This window comes from Geotrypetes seraphini, chromosome 2 (genome assembly GCF_902459505.1).
Source record: "Geotrypetes seraphini chromosome 2, aGeoSer1.1, whole genome shotgun sequence".
In the NCBI taxonomy this organism is placed as follows: domain Eukaryota; kingdom Metazoa; phylum Chordata; class Amphibia; order Gymnophiona; family Dermophiidae; genus Geotrypetes; species Geotrypetes seraphini.
In genome coordinates, this window is record NC_047085.1 from 445,956,800 (window position 1) to 445,979,767 (window position 22,968).

General features: G+C 41.7%; 1 protein-coding gene across 1 annotated transcript in view; it reads left to right on the top strand.

The window, feature by feature from the left end:
- MTPAP (mitochondrial poly(A) polymerase) overlaps positions 1 to 22,968 on the top strand; it is a 73,748-nt gene that overhangs the window by 13,359 nt on the left and 37,421 nt on the right. The window contains exons 2-5 of the mRNA XM_033931450.1: positions 159 to 331; positions 7,687 to 7,920; positions 9,177 to 9,401; positions 15,883 to 16,094. Of these exons, the coding sequence (XP_033787341.1) occupies positions 159 to 331; positions 7,687 to 7,920; positions 9,177 to 9,401; positions 15,883 to 16,094 (844 nt within the window). The remainder of the gene's footprint in view (positions 1 to 158; positions 332 to 7,686; positions 7,921 to 9,176; positions 9,402 to 15,882; positions 16,095 to 22,968) is intronic.

A 22,968-nucleotide genomic window follows, 5' to 3' on the forward strand; every position in this document is an offset into this window, starting at 1 on the left:
ATCAGATTTGCACATAGTGATAGTGACCCAGCCTGGAAAATAATCTCTCGGACCCATCTGACCCCTTAGTAGCGCATACTGGAGAAGTTTAGTGGTTAGTTCAGTCCTTGCAATTTATAGTAGTTTTGGTATGATACACTTCCTATTTTTTCGTACAGGTTCTGAAAGTAATACCACAAGAAGGACCTTCCAGGAAATGCAAGAAGAAAGACAAAAACAGGCAGAACATACAGTGCTGATAAACTGCCCCTCCAAGATTAATGAGAAGAACTTCCTTAAGTATTTATCTCAATATGGAACGATTAACAGCCACTTCTTCTTTGAAAGTTATGTAAGTAGTGTCCATTTGAGCTCAGTTTATGTTCATTCCGCAGACTCTGCAACACTTTTGGAAACACAATAACTTATGTAGGGCAGGATTTACACTTGTAAACATTAATTTGAAAATTTAAAATATGCATTTTTGGGTTTTTTTTTTAACACTGAAAAATTGTAAGTACCCCATTGCAGGTGTATGTGGGCACTTAGCTTTCCTTGAATTAAGTTTCAAAGTGAAAGTGTGCATACACTTTTACTTTGACCATCTTGCAAAAAGTACATGCATGCTCTTCACTAACACGGCAGTTATAGAATTATGCCCTCTAAGTAATTTTAATAAGTGGTTTCTATGGGGCAGAACTTATTTTACCACAGAAGCGGGTTTTTGGAAAATTGCTTACACTAGATGCAGGTACAAGAATGTGCTTAAGTCCATTACATCACACACCTTTACTTGCAGTAGAGTTCTCAGACTGGTGTCACAGAATTTTCTGAGCTACTGCAAAAAAAAAAAAACACTCCAAAAAAACAGGGACTTGCTGAAGAAAAGTCCTCTGGAGGAGAGTGTGGCGTAGTGGTTAAAGCTACAACCTCAGCACCCTGAGGTTGTGGGTTCAAACCCTGTGCTGTTCCTCGTGACCCTGGACAAGTCACTTAATTCTCCACTGCCCCAGGTACATTAGATAGACATTGAGCCTGCCGGGACAGATAGGGAAAATGCTTGAGTACCTGATTTTAAATCACTTTATACACCTTATCCAAGCGGTATATCAAATTCCAATTCTCCCCTCTTATATTTAGTGATTATGATGTGTGCAGGAAACACCTTAGTGGAGGTGTTGGAGACCTAAGCTAACTTAAGTCATGGGATGCACATCGAAGATCTTTTGATATGAGTCAAAGTTGAGATTAGGAATTCCAAGGCTTCCCAGTCCTGTTTGTAAACTGTACAGCCAGTCACTGGGTATTAAGATAGGCATTACGAATATAGATGAAAGAAATTCACAAGACAGTACCTCCATTATATGCAACTTTATCTCATGCAGATTCATTATGGCTATCTTGAAAACTTGTCTAGCTGTAGGAAGCTTTGAGGTAAATTCTGGCTAGATGAGATGGAGCCTATAGACGTTGTCTGCTATCACTATCTGGTGTTGTAGGAATTCTATACAAAAATATTACAGGTTTTCTGTATAGTATTTAGAATTCTACATACATTGTGTATATGGCCCATTAATCACTGTGTTTTGAGTAATAACTTAAGATGCAGTATACAAAATATTTAATAATCATACAGTGATGTGAAAAAGCCCCCCCCCCCCAATTCCCTTGGTATTTCATTTATGCTTGTTTATTGATACTTACAGCACCGTCAAAGTAGTGTACAGAGTAAAACAAAGAAAGGAATGCAAGTTAAACTTGATTATAGTGATGTGAAAAATATCTATCTACCCGCCTCCTGATTTATCCTATTATTTTAGACTCGTTTTTTAGCCCGTTACATTAACGGGTGCTAGAATAGATGTGTAGACTTAGGCATTTCTTTCTTTCTCTATGTCTGTCTTTCTTTCTTGCTCCCTGCCTGCCTGTCTTTCTTTCTGTCTCTCTCTCTCTCTGGCCCCCTGTCTGTCTGTATTTCTTTTTTTCTTTGCCCCCTGTCTGTCTGTACACTTCTTCCTCGGTATTCGCGGGGGATAGGGGCAGAGCCGGACCGTGAAGTGTGAAATACCACAAATAACTTCTCGTCCGACTCTGACCCACCTTCCCCCCAGCATCCTGGCCTTACCTGGTGGTCTAACGGGCTTTCGGGACAAGAGCGATCTTCCTATGCTCCTGCCCCATGCAGATCGCCAATAGGAAATGACTGCCGTGAGTTCCCATAGTCTCCTGTGAGTCCCCGAAAGCCCGCTAGACCACCAGGTAAGGAGTAATCTGAAATGCTGAATTACTGTATATCTGAATTACTTTTAGGTGTCATGTTCTGAATGAGGCACTTAAATATATAAATAACATTTTGCTGCTACTACTACTACTACTTACAGGTATTTCTGTAGCGCTACTAGACATTTTAAGTCCTGTAAGGAGGCGGGAAGGTCCTAAACTGCTTTTTTTCCCCCCAAAAAATCACAGATAATCGAAACCGCAAATATGGAGGGGGAAGTGTATTTATTTCTTTCTTTCTTTCTGTCTCTCCCTGGCCCCCTGTCTGTCTGTATTTCTTTCTTTCTTTCTGTCTCTCCCCCCTGTCCAGCAGCACCCCTTCCCTGCTCTCTCTGTCCAGCAGTAGCCCTTCTCCCTTACTTTTACCTCCCCCTGTCCAGCAGCACCCATTCCCTGCTCCCCCCTGTCCAGCAATAGCCCTTCTCCCTTACTTTTACCTCCCCCCTGTCCAGCAGCACCCCTTCCCTGCTCCTCCCTGTCCAGCAGTAGCCCTTCTCCCTTACTTTTACCTCCCCCCTGTCCAGCAGCAGTCCTTCTCACTTACTTTTACCTCCCCCTGTCCAGCAGCACCCCTTCCCTGCTCTCCCCTGTCCAGCAGTAGCCCTTCTTCCTTACTTTTACCTCCCCCTGTCCAGCAGCACCCCTTCCCTGGTCTTATCTGATAAGTCTCCCGTGTTTTCTGAAGCAAGCTTCTTGTAGTGATATGGAAACCGCCGCATGCAAACTGCCGCAGGCTCCTTATTCAGCTGGGGAAACCGTCGCACGTGCCACAAACCGCCACTGCCGCTGGTGGAACCGCCACATGTGTCACAAATTGCCACAGGCTCCTTCTACTGAGCATGAGGTGGTACGGCACCACGGAGGCATGGAACACAGAGTTTGAAGTGCGCATGTGCGCTAAGGGTTTTATTATAGCGGATATGTCTCATTAAATTATTTCTGATCTTTAAGCAAAGTGTAATATTGGACAAAAGGGGCATGAGTGAACAGATAACAAGTTTTAAAACATTGTTTAATTTACTTATAAAACAAAGTTATCCAAAACCCATATTATCCTTGTATAAAAATGTCCGTCTCCTAAACTTAATAACTGGTTGCATCACCTTTACCAGCAATAGTGGCAACTAAACGCTTGCTATAATTTGATATCAGTTTTTCACATCACTGTTGAGGAATCAGCCCAGGAGTAGGCAATTCCAGTCGTTGAAAGCCGCAACAAGTCAGGTCTTCAGGATCTCTCATATGAATAATCATATAAGAGATTTGCAGGCACTGCCTCAGGTTTGCAAACCAGTCTCTTGCATATTCATTATGGATATTCTGAAAACCTCACCTGTGTGGGGCTCTCGAGAACCAGAAAAGCCAACCCCATCTTAACCCACTCTTGTTTACAAAACTGCTTTAATTCAGATGCATTCATAGTTTTATGTGCATGAACTGCTCATTTAAGGTTTTGCAATAGCATCTATATTGGGTTAAAATCAGGACTTTGATAAGATCAATCTAAAACTTTCAGTTTCATTTCTCCTCAGCCATTCATATGTAAAACTTGTTTATACTAGGATAGCAGGCAGATATTCTCACTTGGGTGATGTCATCCATGGAGCCCGGTACAGAGAGTGCAAAAGTATGGTGTCACTTTAAACTTTATCAAGCCTCAAGACTGCCCATACCGTGCATGCGCCAGTGCTTTCCTGCCTGACATCAGCTCGTGGACCATCGGTTCTCTGTTTTCTGCAGAGCTGAGAAGCTGTGTTCTTTTGGAGTCAGTCCAAAAGTGCGTCAAACTCAGTTTGGTTTTTTGGTGCCTTCCCAGTGTTTTTATAATCTTTTTACTTTTCATTTTTTACTTTCCTGGTGTAAAAACATTCATATTTTGTCTTTCTGCCCTGACAAAGCCTTTTTTCAGGTCTTTTTTCAAATCTTTTTCAGGTACGAACTTACTCAACCTTCTCCCTGGACCATTGAGTCCTTCAATCTTGCGTCAATGGTTTTTCCTTCCACGTCTAAGTCTTCTAGTGGTTTTAAGCGGTGCACTCGGTGCAGCAGGACCATTTCAACACTGACCCACATAATTGGTGTCTTCAGTGCCTTGGCCCTGCTCACCATCCAGCTTCTTGTAAGCACTGTGCAACACTAGAAAAGTTCACTAAAAGCTAGATAGCTCCAATTTGAAAGACTTTTTCCATCGACATCTGGAGCATCGTCGTCAAAAGCATTGACATCGACAACACTGAGGATGTTTTTTACCTCCTATATGCAAAAATCACCTCCAGTATCGCAGCCAACATCGACAATCCAGTCAATGTTGGCATCCTCATCAATACCATCAGAGACACTCAGCAAAAAAGATTAGAAACACAAGCAAGATTATTCCAAAGCCTTGTGATTCTGGAGAAGAGAGATTTTCCCACATAGAGGATACCTTTTAGCGAGGAGAAGGATAGTTTAAGTTTTTGGGAGTGCCTGGTGGTGTCGGGACTTAAGGAGTTCCAAGACAGTGGGATTAGGGGAGGGAGGATGCCGTGTAAGATTTTAAAAGTTATGCAGGCGCATTTAAAATGAACTCTGGAAATTATTGGGAGCCAGTGGAGTTTGGACAGAAGTGGGGAAACATGATCAAATTTGCGTTTTGCGAAGATCAACTTGGCAGCAGTGTTCTGAATTAGTTGAAGTCTTTGAAGACTTTTTTAGTTAGACTTAGATAGATGGAATTACAATAGTCTAGTCTGGAGAGGATGATGGATTGAACAAGGACGGCAAAGTGTTGTTGGTGGAAGCAGGATCTCACTTTCCTCAGCATGTGGAGGCTAAAAAAGCATGATTTTACCAAGGAGTTTAGGTGGTCGTTGAAGGAAAGAGAAGAGTCGATGATGATGCCTAGAACTTTGCTAGAGAACTCAAGCTGCAGTATGGCACCAGAGGGCAGTGCGAAGAGGGTGGGCAGCTGTTCTAATTTTGGACCAAGCCAGAGAAGTTTTGTTTTGGACTCGTTCAGTTTCATTTGAACTGAGAGGGACCAGGATTGGAGTTTCGTTATGCAAGCTGTTATGTTCTCAGAGAGGTTGGTAAGGTTCGAGTCTGTCTCGAGAAGGACAAGGATGTCATCAGCATATGTATAGATTGTTTCAAGGGAAGATAGATGGAAGAGTTTCAGGGAAGACATGTAGATGTTGAGAATAGGGGATAGGGGTGAACCCTGCAGGACTCCACAAGTCAGTTTCCACGGAGCGGACATGGTGCCATTTGTGTTGACAGTGTAGGAGCGGGAACGTAAGAAGTTTGAGAACCATTCTAAAACTATGGAATCGATGCCTATCTCGGAAAGTTGATAAATTAGGATATTATGGTGGACGATATCAAAAGCTGCAGAGAGATCGAATTGTAATAAGACAGCTAACTTATTACGAGAATGTAATTGTTGCACCTTTGAAATTAATGAGACCAGTAGGGATTCGGTGCTGAAGTTGGGTCTGAAAACATATTGGTAAGGTAAGAGAATGGAGAATCTCTCTAGGTAGGATGAGAGCTGGGTGGAAATGATGGCCTCTAGCATTTTAGTTAGGAGAGGGATATTTGCTATGGGACGGTAGTTAGAAGGTGAGAAAGGGTCAAGATCAACTTTTTTCAATAAGGGGGATAAGGCAATATGTCCCATTTCTTTAGAGAATAGGCCCGATAGTAAAGCAGAATTTATAAGTCTGGTGAGGGATGAGATGGCCTGCGTGAGAATATTCTCGTACAGGTAGAAAGGGAATGGATCCAGGGCACATTTGCAGGATTTCAATTTGAGGCAGAGTTTAGAGATTTGGGGTTCGGATACGAGTTCAAAAGAAGTCCAGCATCTGTCTGCTGGGATAGGGTTAGAGTTGTTGGGGGCCAGAGAATTAAAGGTTAAGGTGCGCCAGATGTTGAACAGTGTACTACTCTGGTTGTTGGATCTGGAAATTTTATCACCATAGAAATTCTTCCTTGCTTTTTTTAGTACTGAGTTATAGAACTTGATATTGTCCCTCCAGGATTGTCTGTCTGAAGGGAATTTCGATTTTTTCCATTTGCGCTACAGTGTTTGACATTTCTGTTTCAGTTTTCTGTGGTATGGAAGATAACAGGGGGCCTTACGGGAGTAGGAGATAGATTTAATAGATAAAGGGGCAAGAGCACAGTAGGTAGTCTCGGAAAGGTTTACCCAGTTGCGCCAGTTGAATTCTGGGTCAGCAGGCTTAGGACGAGAGGGAAGTTGGTTGAGGAATTGGGTCCAGAACAGTTCGCTCACAATTTTTTTGCGGTAGGTGATAGAGTTTGTGGCACATGGTGGAGATCCAAGGTGGGACATGAAGATGGGGAGGCAGAAAGAACCTAAAAAGTGATCGGACCAAGGGACATGTTCCCAACGGGCATCTTTGGCTGAGGTTTTGTGCTCGGTTAGGTCTAGCGTGTGCCCCTTTTCATGGGTTGGGGAGGAGAGGGGAAACCTAGAGAAGTGAGGAAGTTGTTGAATTCGGTTGCATCCTTGCTGGTGTTGTCATCGAGGTGGAGATTAATATCGCCAATGATCAGTAGGCTGTGAAATTTTAGGAAGGCGCTTGTAATGGTCTCAAGAACGAGTTTGGAGGATTTATTCCAGAGGGTTGATGGCCGTTATAGTAGCAAGATACCTAATGGGTAGGGGTGGAGTTCGTCTTTGACTGAGGCTAACATATATTCTAGTGAAGTGTAGCTACCCTTTTCGAGGAGCTGAACGTCGAAGAAAGATTTGTAGAGGAGTGCCAGGCCTCCTCCTTTTCGGTTTATTCTGGGAGAGAAGAGGCCATGGTAACCGTGGGAGCAGAGTTCGTTTTGTGTGAATAAATCGTCTTTTTCGATCCATGATTCTGTGATGCACAGGAATCCAGGATCGGAGTCCCCAAGTAGGTCCTTTAGTATTTGGGTCTTGTTGAAAGGTGATCTGGCATTACAATAGAGAGTTGGGACTGGGGTGAGAGAGTCAGAGGTGAGGCTGGGAAGATTGGCAGGAGGGACGGGCTTTAAAGAGGAGTAGTTAACTCCTCAGGGTTTTTTTGGGGTTTTTTTAAGGGGTGATTTCTGATACGCACTAGCGTGGGGATTCTGAGGCCAGGGCAGGTATTACTGATATTTATGGAGTCTAGTAGATGGGGGGGGGGGGGGGGAGAGGTTTCAGGCAGAGAGTAGTGTTGGTAAATGAGCAGAGTAAGAGAAGAAGGAGCCAAGAAGGTGGCTTCATGGTGAGATCTTAGGAAGTCTCTGAGATGCTTATTATATCTACCTCATCATTCAGTGCAGTTGACAACTGCTGTTATTTGCTCATGCATGCTTTATGACTGTAGTTACTAAAGTTGTGTAATGCCTGTGCTAGGCTAAGGTTTCATATATAATGTTGAGTTTGTACTGCTTTCTTTTTTCCAGGGCACACATGCAGTGGTTGAATTTTCAGAAAAAGAAAGCATTGAATTACTTCAAGCCCAAGCCAATATCCCCAGCAGCAACAATGAAAGCGCAGTTCCATTTAAGTCAAGACTCTTTACTTTAAAGTTGACCAGTGCCCTGCAAGTGTCTGGCAGCAAGCCGTCCATTCAGTTACAGAAGCAGTCTACCATCCCCATCAATGAGCTGATCCAAAAGCTCTGCCTTGCTGAAAGTGTAAGTACAATCACTGCTTGCTCATTTTTATACCCCATTACCTGGTTTGTGAATGTTGTTCTTTCACCTGCAAGACCTTGCTCTATTCTTTCCTACCCAAAGCTCAATAGAGAGCCAGGATATATAGTCTTACTGTACTTCCAATTTGTCTCAGGAGTTGCCAGTATTCAAACAGGTGCTTAAATATCCTTTAAATTCAAAGTGTATTGTTGAGCATCACCTTAAAAAAAAAGTGCTTGTATTAAGAGGCCACCCATCTGCAGTTCTGTGCAATATACTCCGACCATGTCAGAGCCATGGGGCTAAGACAAACCTCTGGTCTGCCAAAGTAGAAAAGTCTAACGAAAAATACTAGCTTTTTCTCTTATGGTTACATTGCATATATGCCAAGAGCATTGTTGGAAGCAGTTCTGTGTGGTTTCTCGATCGCACAGTATCGCTGCAGCAATAGGTCACTGCATTGAAGTAACTTGGCAGAAAATGGAGCAGTTGAAAAGCATAATGAGTCTTGAGGTTAAACATCTACATTTTAGCAGCCATCATTTGCTCTTTGGAGAAGTCAAAACACAAATGATGATCATCTGGCGTGTGTAACAGTTACTACGTGCTAACATGTTACTACTATAAGTTTGACTAGTGCCAGGCAGACTTCTACAGTCCCAAAGTTGGCAGGGAGAGAGAAAGATTAAATACCAGTGTTTAATCTTGAAGAAGTGGAACCTGTGCAGAGTGCTGGGTTCAAGCCTGGCCACTTTGCTGGCAAACTGGATGGACTGTGCACGTCTTTATCTGCTGACGTTTACTATGTTGCTATGTAACAGCAATAAAATTTCAACAAGAATGAAAGGAATAATTGACAGGTTATTTCATCTGAATTATATTTGAAAGTGATTAAGGATAAATCTGTTATTTATGGTAATTGTTTGTTTAAATCTTTTTATTAGAAAACAGAGCAACAATGCAAAAGCGAAATCACAAGTCCAATTGGTTTCTTGTTACAACAGTATCAACCCACTATGGAGGATTGTACTCTCATATCCCCATAGGGACACCAAGGCATTAGTATCCCATCCCAGAACCCCCCAAGACCCCCCCACCCACCCAAAACAGTGTATAGAACCTAAACAGGTAGGGCAGTATACAATTGAAGTCTATTCAAAATACGACTTAATTGCTTAAAAAGTAACAAACTGTTTATTTTTTTTAACCTTTGCCTTTGGCATTTAACCTTTGGACTCTGGCATTTTGTTTACTAGGTAGAGCAGCAACTGTACATCCTGTTGGAGGAGCACCAGCTGACAGATGAAAACCTGAGGCTCCGTTTTCTTGTCTGTTCTCTGATTAAGGATCTTGTCACAGCATACTTTCCAGAGTCAGACGTGAAATCTTTTGGCTCTTCAGTGAACACCTTTGGAAAGTTGGGGTGTGATTTAGACATGTTTTTGGATCTTGATGCTGTTGAAAGTAGCGGTACGAAGAAGGTAAGAGGAAAGATTTGTTCATATTTAGTTCCCCAGTGTTTTGTAATAGAAAAATCTATAAGGACCAGTGTTGCAGATGTACATAGGATGGCGAATGACCGGGCAGGAGAGGGCAGCCAGAAATCATTCGCCTGTACTAAAGTTGGGCCTCACCAATCAGGAGCTGCGTATCAAAGCAGCTTCTGATTGGTGAGGCTCGACTTTAGTACAGGAAGAGGTGGTTGGAGCATACCGCAAGTGATTTCCTTCACTCGCCGGTGCTCCAGCTGCCCTCTCCTCTCTCCCCTGCTAAAAACCATATTCGCGGTTTTTCAACATTCGCAGGGGTTCCTGAAACGGAACCCTCGTGAATATCAGGGGAGTACTGTAGTTTCCATAAAATATAAATTGCTACTTCCAACAGGACACTTTGGCTCTGATTCTGTAAATGGCGCCGAAGAGCATAAAACCATAGCAGGTTCATCCCCGATCTACCTGTCGCACCATTTTGTACTTCCAGGTACCTCCCGCACACGTAATACCTATCTGTTTGCCTTCCCCTCCCTGAAGGGTTGTATCTACAAGAGATTCCTTGATAGAACACTGTCATTCCAAGCTGGCAAATTGAATAAATGTCTAACCACCCTCATTTCAAATACACCCTCCTACCAGGAAATCAATCAAAACCTATCTCTTTTGACAAATTTCTCTGACTCCCCCCTGCCTTATTGTACCACTGATATACTTATTGCATATCCGACCTATTTCTGATCTTACCCTAACCATTCTCGACTCTCTAATGTAATTGACAATACTCTCTGTAACTTCGCTGTCTATGTACTGTTTCTTCCTCTATAAACCGCTCTGAACTGCTTCTGGTATTGCGGTATGCAAAAAATAAAGTTATTAGTTATTATTAAATGTCAATCATCTGCTAGGCGCTGTTTATATTGTCGCATCTAGCAGTGCCTAAGCGGTCTTAGGCACCAGTAGACGTTGAAACCTTAGTTGCACTCATTTATGCCAGGGTTTTCTTGGCCTAAATGAGTGTGCCTAGGTCAAACCATGCGCAGAATCCATCCAGAATCCTTCCCAACCACACCTACTTTGTGGAAGGTGCCTCAGAGTAGATGCCTAGCTCAAAGTGGTAGGCACTTGCCAGGTTAGGCACCTACCAGCTAATTAATTGTTTTAAAATTACTTATTTATTTCTAAAACTTCTAGACCGCCTGTCCCTAAGCGGTTAACAGTAAAACATTCACAATAGTTCAAGACAGAATACATAAAAACATTTTCAGTTACAGTACAATCACATATTAGCATAACCCCTCAAGAAATAGAGAAGCAATATGTACCAATCTGCACTAAATTAAATCATCATGATCACTATTCAAAATATCCTGGCTAACTTTACAACACAGACTCGGAGAAAGGCCTCAACATGTAGTTCACTCTTTAACATTTTCCTGAACATTAATCGGTCAGAACAGGTTCTCTGGATGCCAAGGAGGTGGTTCCACAGTTGCACTCCCACCACGGAGATCATTGCTGTTCGAAATTTAGCATAATGGCACTTTTCAGTTAACTGTGCCAATTAAGCCTAATTGAATAATCAAGTTAGGTGCCTAACTTCAGCGCGGTTTATAAAATCTGGGCCTTTGTGCAAGGGTGAGTGCTTGGAGTAGTTCTTAACATTGCTCTGCTTTGGGAATGGTGGCATTTGGAATAGCCTGCCCTTTCACAGTAGTTTGCGCGTCATTTTTTTTTCATTTTCTGTTCTAGCCAGTCTCTTCCATGCAGCTTATTATGGGGACTAGAGGAGAAAGATGGCACCTTTCCAGTTGCTAGCTCTTGTTTTAGGCTGTACTAAGTAAGCACACTGAGGTTAATCATATAGATGGTACAGGCCATCAAAATAAAAAGCGTGGAAGTACGGACAGTCCTGAATGTCACTTCTTGGGATGATAATTTTTTCTATGGGGAACAGTTTTCTCTTGATGAGAACCTGGACCCTTTGGGAAAACTCCAGGATCCTCTATAGGGGATGGATGCTGCTGGCGGCGGTTTTTCGGTTCTGTCAGCTGGCGAGGATGCGTCGGTGGTACGCATCTTTCTATGGGAAGAGCTTCAGGAGCTTATTCTTCAGGTGTTACATTTCGAGGAAGACACGAAGGAGCCCCCATGTGTGGTGGACCCTCAGCTTCAGGGGATCCGCTCAGCATCCCGCTGTTTTCCTATCAAGATATTCAGGATATTGTGCTTGCGCAGTGGAAAGCGCTGAAGATGCCCTTTTGTTTTGCGTGCTCTGTGGCTGGTCTGTATCCTATCCCAAAGGTCCTTCGCTCTTATGTTCAGCAAACGCAGGAGTTCTGGAAATCGGATCGTCTTTTTGACCTTTTAGCGGGCCCTCGTAAGACTAACATTGTACAATGGATCAAGGAGGCTATCGCTTCTGTGTACCTTCTTCAGAAGAAGCCTGTTCTGGAATTTCTTAGAGCTCATTCCACTCGGGGTCAGCAGCTTCTTGAGCAGAATCTTCTCTTGTTCCTCCAGTAGATATCTGTAAAGCTGCAGTTGGTCTTCTCTCCATTCTTTTGTGCGACATTACCGTATGGACGTTCAGGTGTGTCGGAACATGGTGTTCGAGGAGTATGTTCTTGTGGCGGCCCTTTGTGGGGTCCACCCATGATGGGTACTGATTTGGTATGTCCCATCAGTTTCTGTGCTGGTCTGGAGAGATGATAAAGAAGAAGAAGAAATAGGTTCTTAGCTGCTAATTTTCTTGCTTTTAGTCTCTTGTTCGGATTGTTGTGCGAAGAGTGCTTTTTTTCTGCAGTGTCTTTTTTTTGGAAGTTTGGGGAGATTGATAATACATGAACATAAAAAAAAATAAGAGAGAAAGAACAGCGGCGTTTGGTTTGTCTGGCGTAGCTGGCAAACCCTGGGGATGTTTTTTGAAGGTTCTTATTCTATTCAGTATCCAACAGTATTTCTCTATGTTAGTTCCAGTTCTCCTTCTGGGGGTGTTGCTGCTTAGTTTTATTAGTTCTGCTTGGCTGTTTGTCAGATTGATTGTACTTGGGACTGCACAGCCTACTTGTACTGCAGTCAAAAGTTTGTGTCTCAGTCTTCACCTGCTGGTCATGGTGAGCTATTACCCTTCAGTTTCTGCGCTGGTCTGGAGAGACTAAAAGAAAGAAAATTAGCAGTAAGAACCTAATTTCTCCTTATGCAAATGCATAACTTCCTGCATAATAATGGCAATAATAATCACATAATTTTATATAACTTACAACTTACATGAGTTGGTAGATATCTCAATCTTTTGCATCCCTGTTTTTCATGCTGGGGGGTGGGGGTGGGGATGGAGAAGAACTGCTCTTGTTTAGGAGAGGATGGAGGGACTTCACTAATTTCAGGGACACAGTATAGTTTAAGTAAAAAAAGTCTGCATTTTCAGCTGAAGTCAAAACAACTGAAATCTATAGGATTTACAATCTTTGCCTATGCAGACGATATACAACTCCTCCACCCAATTAATACTTCCAACATCTCAGACATAAAAGACATAAACAATAAATTGGATAACATAAATGACTGGCTCTATTTAAACAAACTCTCACTCAATATCGATAAATCCTGTGGGCTCCTACTTCCAATCAAAACATCTGAATCTTTATTGGGAACTATCTCTATTAAGTCTATTCCACTACACATGGAAACTAAAATTAAACTACTAGGTGTCATCTTTGATCGAGATCTTGCTTTCCATGATCATATTAGTTCAGTTGTAAAAGTCTGCTTCTTCAAACTCCGCATTATTCGATCACTAATTTCTATCCTGGATACTGACTCAATTAACATTCTAATTCATTCTTTAGTAATTTCCCATCTAGATTATTGTAACTCTCTTCTCAACGGCCTTCCCCAAAAAGAACTACAACGTCTCCAATTAATACAAAACACTGCAATAAAACTTATCTACAAAAAAGGTAGATTCGACCATGTTACTCCGCTTCTAAAAGAAGCTCACTGGCTTCCTATTACCCATCGCATCACCTATAAAATCATCTTACTTTCTTTTAAAATAAAACTTTCTCACCAACCATCGTTCCTTGACAAACTCCTTATACCTCAATGTTCCCCTTGAACTTTAAGATCATCTGATCAAAAACCTCTCTTCATCCCTTCCCTAAAAGACTTCTACTATACCCGTAAAACAAACTTTGCAGTAACCACTCCTACACTATGGAACTCTCTGCCACAATACCTCCGCGACGAACAACAATTAGCCAAATTCAAGACTAACCTAAAGACTTTCTTATTTCAGGATGCATTCAACCTAACCTAGATCCTCATCTTTCTTCCTTTTTCTCTTTTTTTTTTTTTTTCACCCTCTTCCTTTCTTCCTTTCTTTCTCTTTTATTTCTTCCTTCTTTTTTCAAGCAAATATTTGCTAGTACAACGTGCCCTTACCCCTACGTTCTATCCACTTTCTCCTTTTCATCTAAATAATGTAACTATTTCCCCCTCCTCCCCTATTATCCTCACTTTCTAGTTTGTCTAGTCTTTGTCATTTATGTTCAACTTAGATATTTCTACTCACTTTTTACTATTTTTAATCTTCCTTTTAAATTTTATTGTTAACCGGCCAGACATTTGTTTGATAGTCGGGATATTAAAAACTAATAAACTTGGAAACTTGAATTTGGATTTCAGGTTGTTGTTTGGCACCAAAACTGAAATTGTCAGCTTATAGCCTTCGTTAAGAACTGCCTCAGGGGTTTTTTTCCCTTCTTTTATATCATCTCTCTCTTCGTTGTAGCAAGCGTGATTATTGGAGTGATGGTCCTGTATCTTGAGCCCTACCACCAGGTGTTATCTTTAAGTGATTAACTTTAAGTTTCTCCCTCCCAAGCTGTGGGTACTAGCTCCACAACATCCCTAGCAGTTACATGGAGGAGAAAACCAACTTTAGAGCCAATCCCACCACCTTTTGTATTGTGAAGAGTTCTAAGTGAAGTGTGGTGCAACCTTGTTTTTAAAAATCTCATAAATATGTTCATCAAATGTATGTGCTTTTAGTCATTTTCATGCATCTCTGCAGTGGATTCATGGAATCCTGATTAGGAAAGTACCCCGATCCATAGGGTGGGAATGGCTAAATTAGAGCTCTTTTTAAAAAGTTTGATGTTCACTGTTCCTGATACATGAAATATAATCCTCTATAATAAAACCCTAAGCGCGCATGCGGACTTACGATGCCATGATCCTTGCTGCCATGATGTGTGCTTCCGTGCCGCACATGCACACTGCCTGCCTTCTGCCCCGATCTCCGATGCCGGCTGACTTCCTGCGCTGCCGCGACGCCTCTTCTCACCCCCAGACAAGCAAACGCAGCAACTGCAGATTCATCTTGCAGCTATGGGGCATTTGCTAGGCCGGCCCACTTTGATAATGCAAGGTGGCCCGGCCTAGCAAAAGCCCCGAGGCTGCCTGGGCTAGCTGATGCTGGACAGGGGGAGCAGGGAAAGGAGAAGGGGTACTACTTGACAGGAGGAGCAGGGAAGGGGTGCTGCTAGACAGGGGGAGGTTAAACGAAGGGAGAAGGGCTGCTGCTGGACAGGGAGAGCAAGGAAGGGGTGCTTCTGGACAGGGGGGAGGTAAAAGGAAGGTAGAAGGGCTACTGCTGGACAAGGGTAGCAGGTATTGATGGACAGGGGGAGCAGGGAAGAGGTGCTGCTGGACAGGGGGAGGTTAAACGAAGGGAGAAGGGCTGCTGCTGGACAGGGAGAGCAGGGAAGGGGTGCTGCTGGACAGGGGGAGCAGTGAAGGGGTGCTGCTGGACAGGAGGGAGGTAAAAGGAAGGTAGAAGGGCTACTGCTGGACAAGGGTAGCAGGGAAGGGGTGCTGCTGGACAGGTATTGATGGACAGGGGGAGCAGGGAAGAAGTGCTGGACGGGGGGGAGGTAAAATGAAGGGAGAAGGACTGCTGCTGGAAAGGGGTGCTGCTGGAAACGGGGGGCGGTAAAAGGAAGGGGGAAGGGCTATTGCTGGGGAGAAGGGCTACTGCTGGACAGGGGGAGCAGGAAAGGGGTGGAGGTGGACAGCCGAGGAAAGAGACAGACAGAAAGAAAGAAAGACATATAGCGGCCAAGGAGAGAGAAAGAAAGACAGACAGACAGACACATCTATTCTAGCACCCATTAATGTAACGGGCTTAAAGACTAGTCAGAATAATAATGATAAATGAGGATCTGAGGACCAGATATATTGAGCATTTTTCACATTGACACAAAATAGAAAAATTTTATAGTGGATGTGGTCCTTCATTTCCTTTTAGCTCACAGGAAAATGTTTTAATGTCACTGGTTTAAACAGAATTATTCTAGAGATGCATAAGACTTGTGTAGGAAAAAATCCTTTCCACTGTTTTGCACTGCTGCCTGATCATGCAAAGATCTTACCTTTATGTCTCTTTGCCTGTCTCTCTCTGCACTAGGCTTCAGGTGCCTTTTCCATAGAGTATCAGATGAAGTGTGTTCCCTCAGGAAGAGTGGCCACTCAGAGAATTCTCTCTGTAATTGGTAAATGCCTCGAAAACTTTGGACCAGGGTGCACCAGTGTGCAGAATATCCTGAATGCCCGCTGCCCCTTGGTGCGGTTTTCCCACCAGCCTGCAGGTTTTCAGTGTGATCTAACAGCAAATAACAGGTAAGAAGGCTAGTATGGTTTTTTTTATCATGCTTTGTTTACTAGGAGTCTTTATATTACATTATATCATTTATATCCCATACTATCCTCCCAGAGGAGGTTCAATGTGGCTAACAAATTCTAAGAGGCTGAGCATACTCGGAAAAATACAAAAATGTTACAAATATGGAGCATTGCTTATAGAAAAACTAGAGTTATTTAAAGTTAACAAAACCTTTAAACAATTGTCTTCAATAACTTTCTATAAGTTTTATAACTCAGCTGGTGTCTCTGATCAGACTTGCAGCACATTCCATCTAGTTGCAGCTTGATAGGGAAAAAGTGCCAAAAGCATCTTTTTGTAAACTATTTTTGTAATATTTGGGTAGTGTAATATTAGAAATTCTCTTGCAGATGGCCTTGAATTTCTATTCAGCAAAATAATAAGAGCGGACATGTAGCTAGGAGCACTGCCACACAGAAGTTAAAAAACAAACAAACAAAAGAACATAATTTAAAGATGATATGTGATTCTGTTGGTAGCCAATGTAATTTTTGCAGTAAAGGGGTAACTCTTTTAAACTTGGAAACTTTAAAGATCAATCGATCTGCAGTGTTTAATAAAGTTTGTAGGCTTTTCAGAATCACAACCTATATACGATGATGTTGTTACAGTTATCAACATAAGATGAAACCAATGTTTGTACAATCTAAATATATCAGTAGTAAAGTTGGACCTAATCCATCTTAAGTTCCATAAAACTCTAAACACCTTAGTTGATACTGCTTGTACCTGAGGCCCAAATGTTAGTCCAGAATCAAGAATGACCCTAAAATCCTTAAACTGGCCTCCAATGAAAATGTAGCACCATCAGTGTTTAAACCAGTGGTTCCCAAACCCTGTCCTGGGGGACCCCCAGCCAGTCGGGTTTTCAAGATATCCCTAATGAATATGCATGAGAGAGATTTGCATACCTGTCGCTTCCATTATATGCAAATCTCTCTCATGCATATTCATTAGGGATATCTTGAAAACCCGACTGGCTGGGGGGTCCCCCAGGACAGGGTTTGGGTACCACTGGTTTAAACTATCAATTCTTATGGCTCCTTTTACTAAGCTGCGATAGTGTTTTTAGCACGTGCTAAACCCGCACTACACGGCTAGAACTAACGCCAGCTCAATGCTGGCGTTAGCGTCTAGCGCACATAGCAATTCTGCACGCGCTAAGCGCGCACTAAAACCGCTATCACAGCTTAGTAAAAGGAGCCCTAAGTGTATTGAAGGAATGACTAAAAACCAAAAATTTAGTTTTTTTCTTTGTTTAATTTAAATTTAAAAGTTGAAGTACAGCCATACAAAATATTCAAACCTTTTATATCTAGGATTGGAGAGGTATTTAAAGGATTGACTGTTGGGGGGGAAGAACAGTATACTCCTACTTCCCTTGAGTCAGCTCTCTATGCTCCTTATTCACCTCACGCTTTATTACATCTGTTGAGAAGGGATCTATGTTGGATTTGAGAAGTAGTGTGTTGTTTCATTACACGAAGGGTGGAGGATGCTAGTACACCCTAGTGTACACTCTAGTACCCTAGAGTCACCAATCCGTTATCTTTCCGGGGAAATCCGAGGTTTGAACCTGGAATAGATAATGTTAATTTCTCGCACTGGGAGGAAGAGGGACTTTTCTTTGGTGGAACGTCTATTAGATTCTGCAGGTAGACTGAGGCCTCTTGCTAGCTACCCTAAGGGACCAATTGGGAAATTGTTGGAGTAATACTTTTGCGTATTGCCAGGATAAACATTATATATTATCCCTGCCACAGACCCCATTGGGGTACCCCATCGGACAGCATCTGCAAGACTTTTTCACAACGGTAGAACTGTCTAATACCTCGGTATCGGCGTTATATACGGCCTTGCTGCAGTTCGAGGACTGTAAAGAGACTCTACATTAAAGCCTGTTGGGAGAGTAAGATGGCAACTTTGCAGAATTGGACTCCGATAAAGCTGAACTACTGAACAAATACTTCTGCTCAGTCTTTACCTGTGAGGCACCGGGATCCGGTCCACAGCTGCAAACAAGGGAGAGCTCAGTAGACCCATTCAGGAATTTTGAATTTTCCACCAGTAGCATCTACCAAGAATTGTCAAGGTTCAAAGTGAATAAAGCCATGGGACCGGATAAATTGCACCTCAGAGTGCTTAGGGAATTGAGAGATGTCCTGGCAGAGCCATTAGCCACACTCTTCAATCTTTCTCTGAGCACAGGAAAAGTTCCATTAGACTGGAAAACAGCTAACGTCATTCTGCTCCACAAAAAGAGATGCAGGTTAGAGACTGCAAATTACAGACCGGTAAGTCTCACGTCAATATTGTGTAAACTTATGGAAACATTGATTAAACACAAATTAGTCACAGTTCTGGATGATGAGAGACTGAGTATGGATTTACAAGGGGGAGATCCTGCCAATCCAACCTGATCAGCTTCTTTGACTGGGTAACAAAAAAACTAGATAAGGGAGAGTCCCTAGATGTAGTGTATCTGGACTTTAGTAAGGCTTTTGATAGCGTCCCACACCATAGACTTTTGAACAAGATGAGTTCGTTGGGGCTAGGAGAAATATTAACTGCATGGGTTAAAGACTGGCTCAGTGGCAGACATCAAAGGATGGTGGTAAACGGTACTCCCTCTGAAAAGTTGGAAGTGCACAGTGGAGTACCGTAGGGCTCGGACATGGATCCAATCCTATTTAATATCTTCATACGAGATCTGCCTCAGGGACTTCGGGGTAAAATTGCATTATTTGCCGATGATGCTAAATTATGCAACATAGTGGGCAGAGGTACCGTGCCCGAAACTATGACACAGGACATATTTTTACTGGAGCACTGGTCTACTATTTGGCAGTTGAATTTTAATCGCATACAAAATTGGTATACTGCATTGAAATGATCTGATTTATAAATGATTTAAACATTTATTAATTTCATTCTTATTATCAAAATTTCATCAGAGTACATAAATGTAAAAAACTAGATAAACAAGAAGCTAAAAAACATGAATAAGTGTAAATCCCAAGACAGCTAAAAGTGTTCACACTGTTCATAAGCTAGATATTCAAAAAGTCACTTAGCTTGAAAGCAGTAGAGCCAGAGCAACAGGTGAACACCCAGGCTGTCCAAGAGTCAGGTGAAACAAATCCAAATCAAATCCAAGTCCAAAACGAGATAAAGTGCTGAAGTGCAGATGTAGATGCAGTAAACAAACAACAGTATCTCAATATAGTGCAAAAACAAATGTTTCAGTGTAGTGCAAAAACACACTCAATAAAGAGTCCACGATATTTTCCAAGCACAAGATAAAAGCCGGAAAGGCAATCAGTCTTCTCACCCTTCCTCGACACAGGCCATGTTTCGATTATATCTTTGTCAAGAGGAAGAACTAGGCTGAAAATGAAAATATGCAGGACGCCAACATAAAAACAAGTAAAAGAACAGGATGTTGACTTGCTTCAGTTTGAGAAAAGGAAGTTGCCCTTTAATTTAACTCGTAAACAGAATCTGGCGGTTAAGGCTTTGGCCCGGGACACGTTGATTGTTGTCACTTCAGCTGATAAAGGTGGTGGTGTAGTTATTCTTGATAATGCAATGTATGTGGCGGAAGCAACTCGCCAATTACCGACACTGACATTTATACCTGTTTAGCCGATGATCTTACCGCAGGGTTCCAACAAGAAGTGTTTGTTATGTTATCTCAAGCTCATCAAGAAGGGTTGTTATCTTCTAAGGAGTTTAAATATTTATATCATCAGTTTCCGGTTATTCCACACATCTATTTTCTTCCTAAGATACATAAGTCTTTAATTAACCCTACAGGTCGTCTGATTGTATCGTGTAGAAACTCTTTATTTGAACCGTTGTCTCAATTTGTTGATTTTTTTTCTTTCACCTTTTGTGTCTAAGATTCTTTCCTATGTACGGGATTCTTCGGATTTTATTCTACAGATTTCTAAGTTGAAGATACCCTTTGATAAAAGGGATTCAATTTTTCTAGTCACTATGGACATTACGTCCCTTTACACCAGTATTCCTCAAACAAAGGCCATGTTTACTATCAGAAAGGTATTAGCTGAATCAGATCAAGTTGGTAATCGACTGGATTTGATCTTATCTATGGCTGAATTTGTTGTCAACAAAAATTATTTTAGATTCAATCAGCAGTTTTTTCTTCAGAAGAAGGGTGTTGCGATGGGGGCTACTGTTGCCCCTTCTATCGCTTGCCTTTTCATGGCCCTGTTTGAGGAATCTTTTGTTTATACATCTGCATTTTTTTCCCATGTTCTCTGTTGGAAAAGGTATATCGACAATATTTTCATTGTCTGGGGGGGTTCTTTAACTGACTTGGATAGATTTCTGGTGTATCTCAATCGATGTGACCCTAACATTCAATTTACGATGTCTTATCATCTCACATCCATTAATTTTTTGGACATTCAGTTACATTATTGTGATGGGCAGTTTGATACGTTTATCTTTCGGAAACCCATTAATACCAATACTATGTTGCATTATAGCAGTTACCATCCTAGATCTTTGCGTGATAGCATACCTGTGGGTCAAATGTTGAGGCTTAAGCGCCTATGTTCATCTAACAGTGATTTCAAATTCCAAAGCCATATGATGTCACTAAGATTTAGACAGCGTGGCTATCCTACCGGAGTAATAAGACGAGCTGTCAAGCGTGCTTTTCATGCTGAACGTCAGTGGCTATTTCATCCTACTACTCCGAGTGACACATCGAATTGTAGGATGACTTGTGTTTTACCGTTTTCTCCTTTGTCCGCCCAAGTACAGAATATTATTGGCCACCATTGGCATCTATTGAACTATCACTCTGAATTTAGTAATAAACCCAGATTTGCCTTTAAACGGGGAAAAAATGTAGGCGAACGTTTAAAACATCATGGTTCTTTTGGTAGCTCTATTAGTAATGAAATTAGTCATACCCCCTGCGGACACTGCAGGTATTGTCAACATTCAATGAGCACTGACAGGGTTCTTATTCCTAATGTTAATATACAGGTCACTCTCCAACATAGAACGGATTGCAATTCCACTCAGGTTGTATATGGGATTTTTTGCCCAAGTCAGAAGCTCTATATAGGGCAAACCAAAAGAGCGATTAAATCACGCATAGCTGAACACCTCAGTTGCATTAGAACTCTTAAAAATGAAGCCCCGTTGGTAGACCATTGGGTTCAGTGTAATCATGATTTATCCGATTTGCGGTTCTGTGTGCTCAGACAATTCGCTGCCAATTCAGGGGGAGATATTTCTCATTTAATTACTTACTTAACACAAGCAACGCTTGATATTTGCTTAGCAGACTGTTATACCTAATGGTCTAAATAGAGAGGTTGAGTGGTTGGTGCCGCATTAAAGTTTGATGCTTATTTTGTTTGATTTACTTTGTCAATGTTCGTTTGTAGGCTTATTTTGGTGCATTAAAGTTATTTTATTATTTGCTATATAATGTTCCGCCTCCTCTCTGTCATCATCAAGTTTGGATGGCGTTTGCAAGTCAAGCGTTGCTTCTGGGATATTCGACTTTGACTCTCTGCCTGGTAGGATTGCTGTGACTTAGGTTTATTTTGTTTAATTTTTGTTCTTTTACTTGTTTTTATGTTGGTGTCCTGCATATTTTCATTTTCAGCCTAGTTCTTCCTCTTGACAAAGATATAATCGAAACACGGCCTGTGTCGAGGAAGGGTGAGAAGACTGATTGCCTTTCCGGCTTTTATCTTGTGCTTGGAAAATATTATGGACTCTTTATTGAGTGTGTTTTTGCACTACACCGAAACATTTGTTTTTGCACTATATTGAGATACTGTCATTTGTTTACTGCATCTAAATCTGCACTTCAGCACTTTATCTCGTTTTGGACTTGGATTTGTTTTTGTACTATATTGAGATACTGTCGATTGTTTACTGCATCTACATCTGCACTTCAGCACTTTATCTCGTTTTGGACTTGGATTTGATTTGGATTTGTTTCACCTGACTCTTGGACGGCCTGGGTGTTCACCTGTTGCTCTGGCTCTACTGCTTTCAAGCTAAGTGGCTTTTTGAATATCTATCTTATGAACAGTGTGAACACTTTTAGCTGTCTTGGGATTTGCACTTATTCATGTTTTTTAGCTGCTTGTTTATCTAGTTTTTTACATGTATGTGCTCTGATGAAATTTTGATAATAAGAATGAAATTAATAAAATGTTTAAATCATTTATAAATTTGATCATTTCAATGCAGTATACCAATTTTGTATGCGATTATAATGAGAATGTTTTTCCTATAGGGGATTCTTTATTTTTATATTAGTTATTGTTGAATCCTTTTTCTGTCTTTGAAATTTCTTTCTCTCAGTTTGTGTTTGGATTGTGTTTAGCTGAATTTTAATGCCAAGAAGTATAAAGTTATGCACCTTGGTAGCGGAAACCCATGCAGAACCTATACTCTGAATGGTGAGACCTTAACTAGAACTGTTGCAGAACGGGTCCTGGGAGTAACTATTAGTGAAGATATGAAGACAGCCAATCAAGTGGAGAAAGCCTCATCCAAGGCTAGACAAATGCTGGGTTGCATCCAGAGAAGTTTTGTCAGCCGAAAGCCCGAAGTGGTAATGCCGCTATACAGGTCCATGGTGAGACCACATCTGGAATACTGTGTACAATTTTGGAGGCCACATTATCAGAAGGATGTGCTGAGAATAGAATCAGTTCAACGGTTGGCCACCAGGATGGTCTCAGGACTCAAGGATATCCCATATGAAGAACGTCTAGGTAAGTTGCAGCTATACACTCTCGAGGAATGCAGAGAGAGGGGTGACATGAT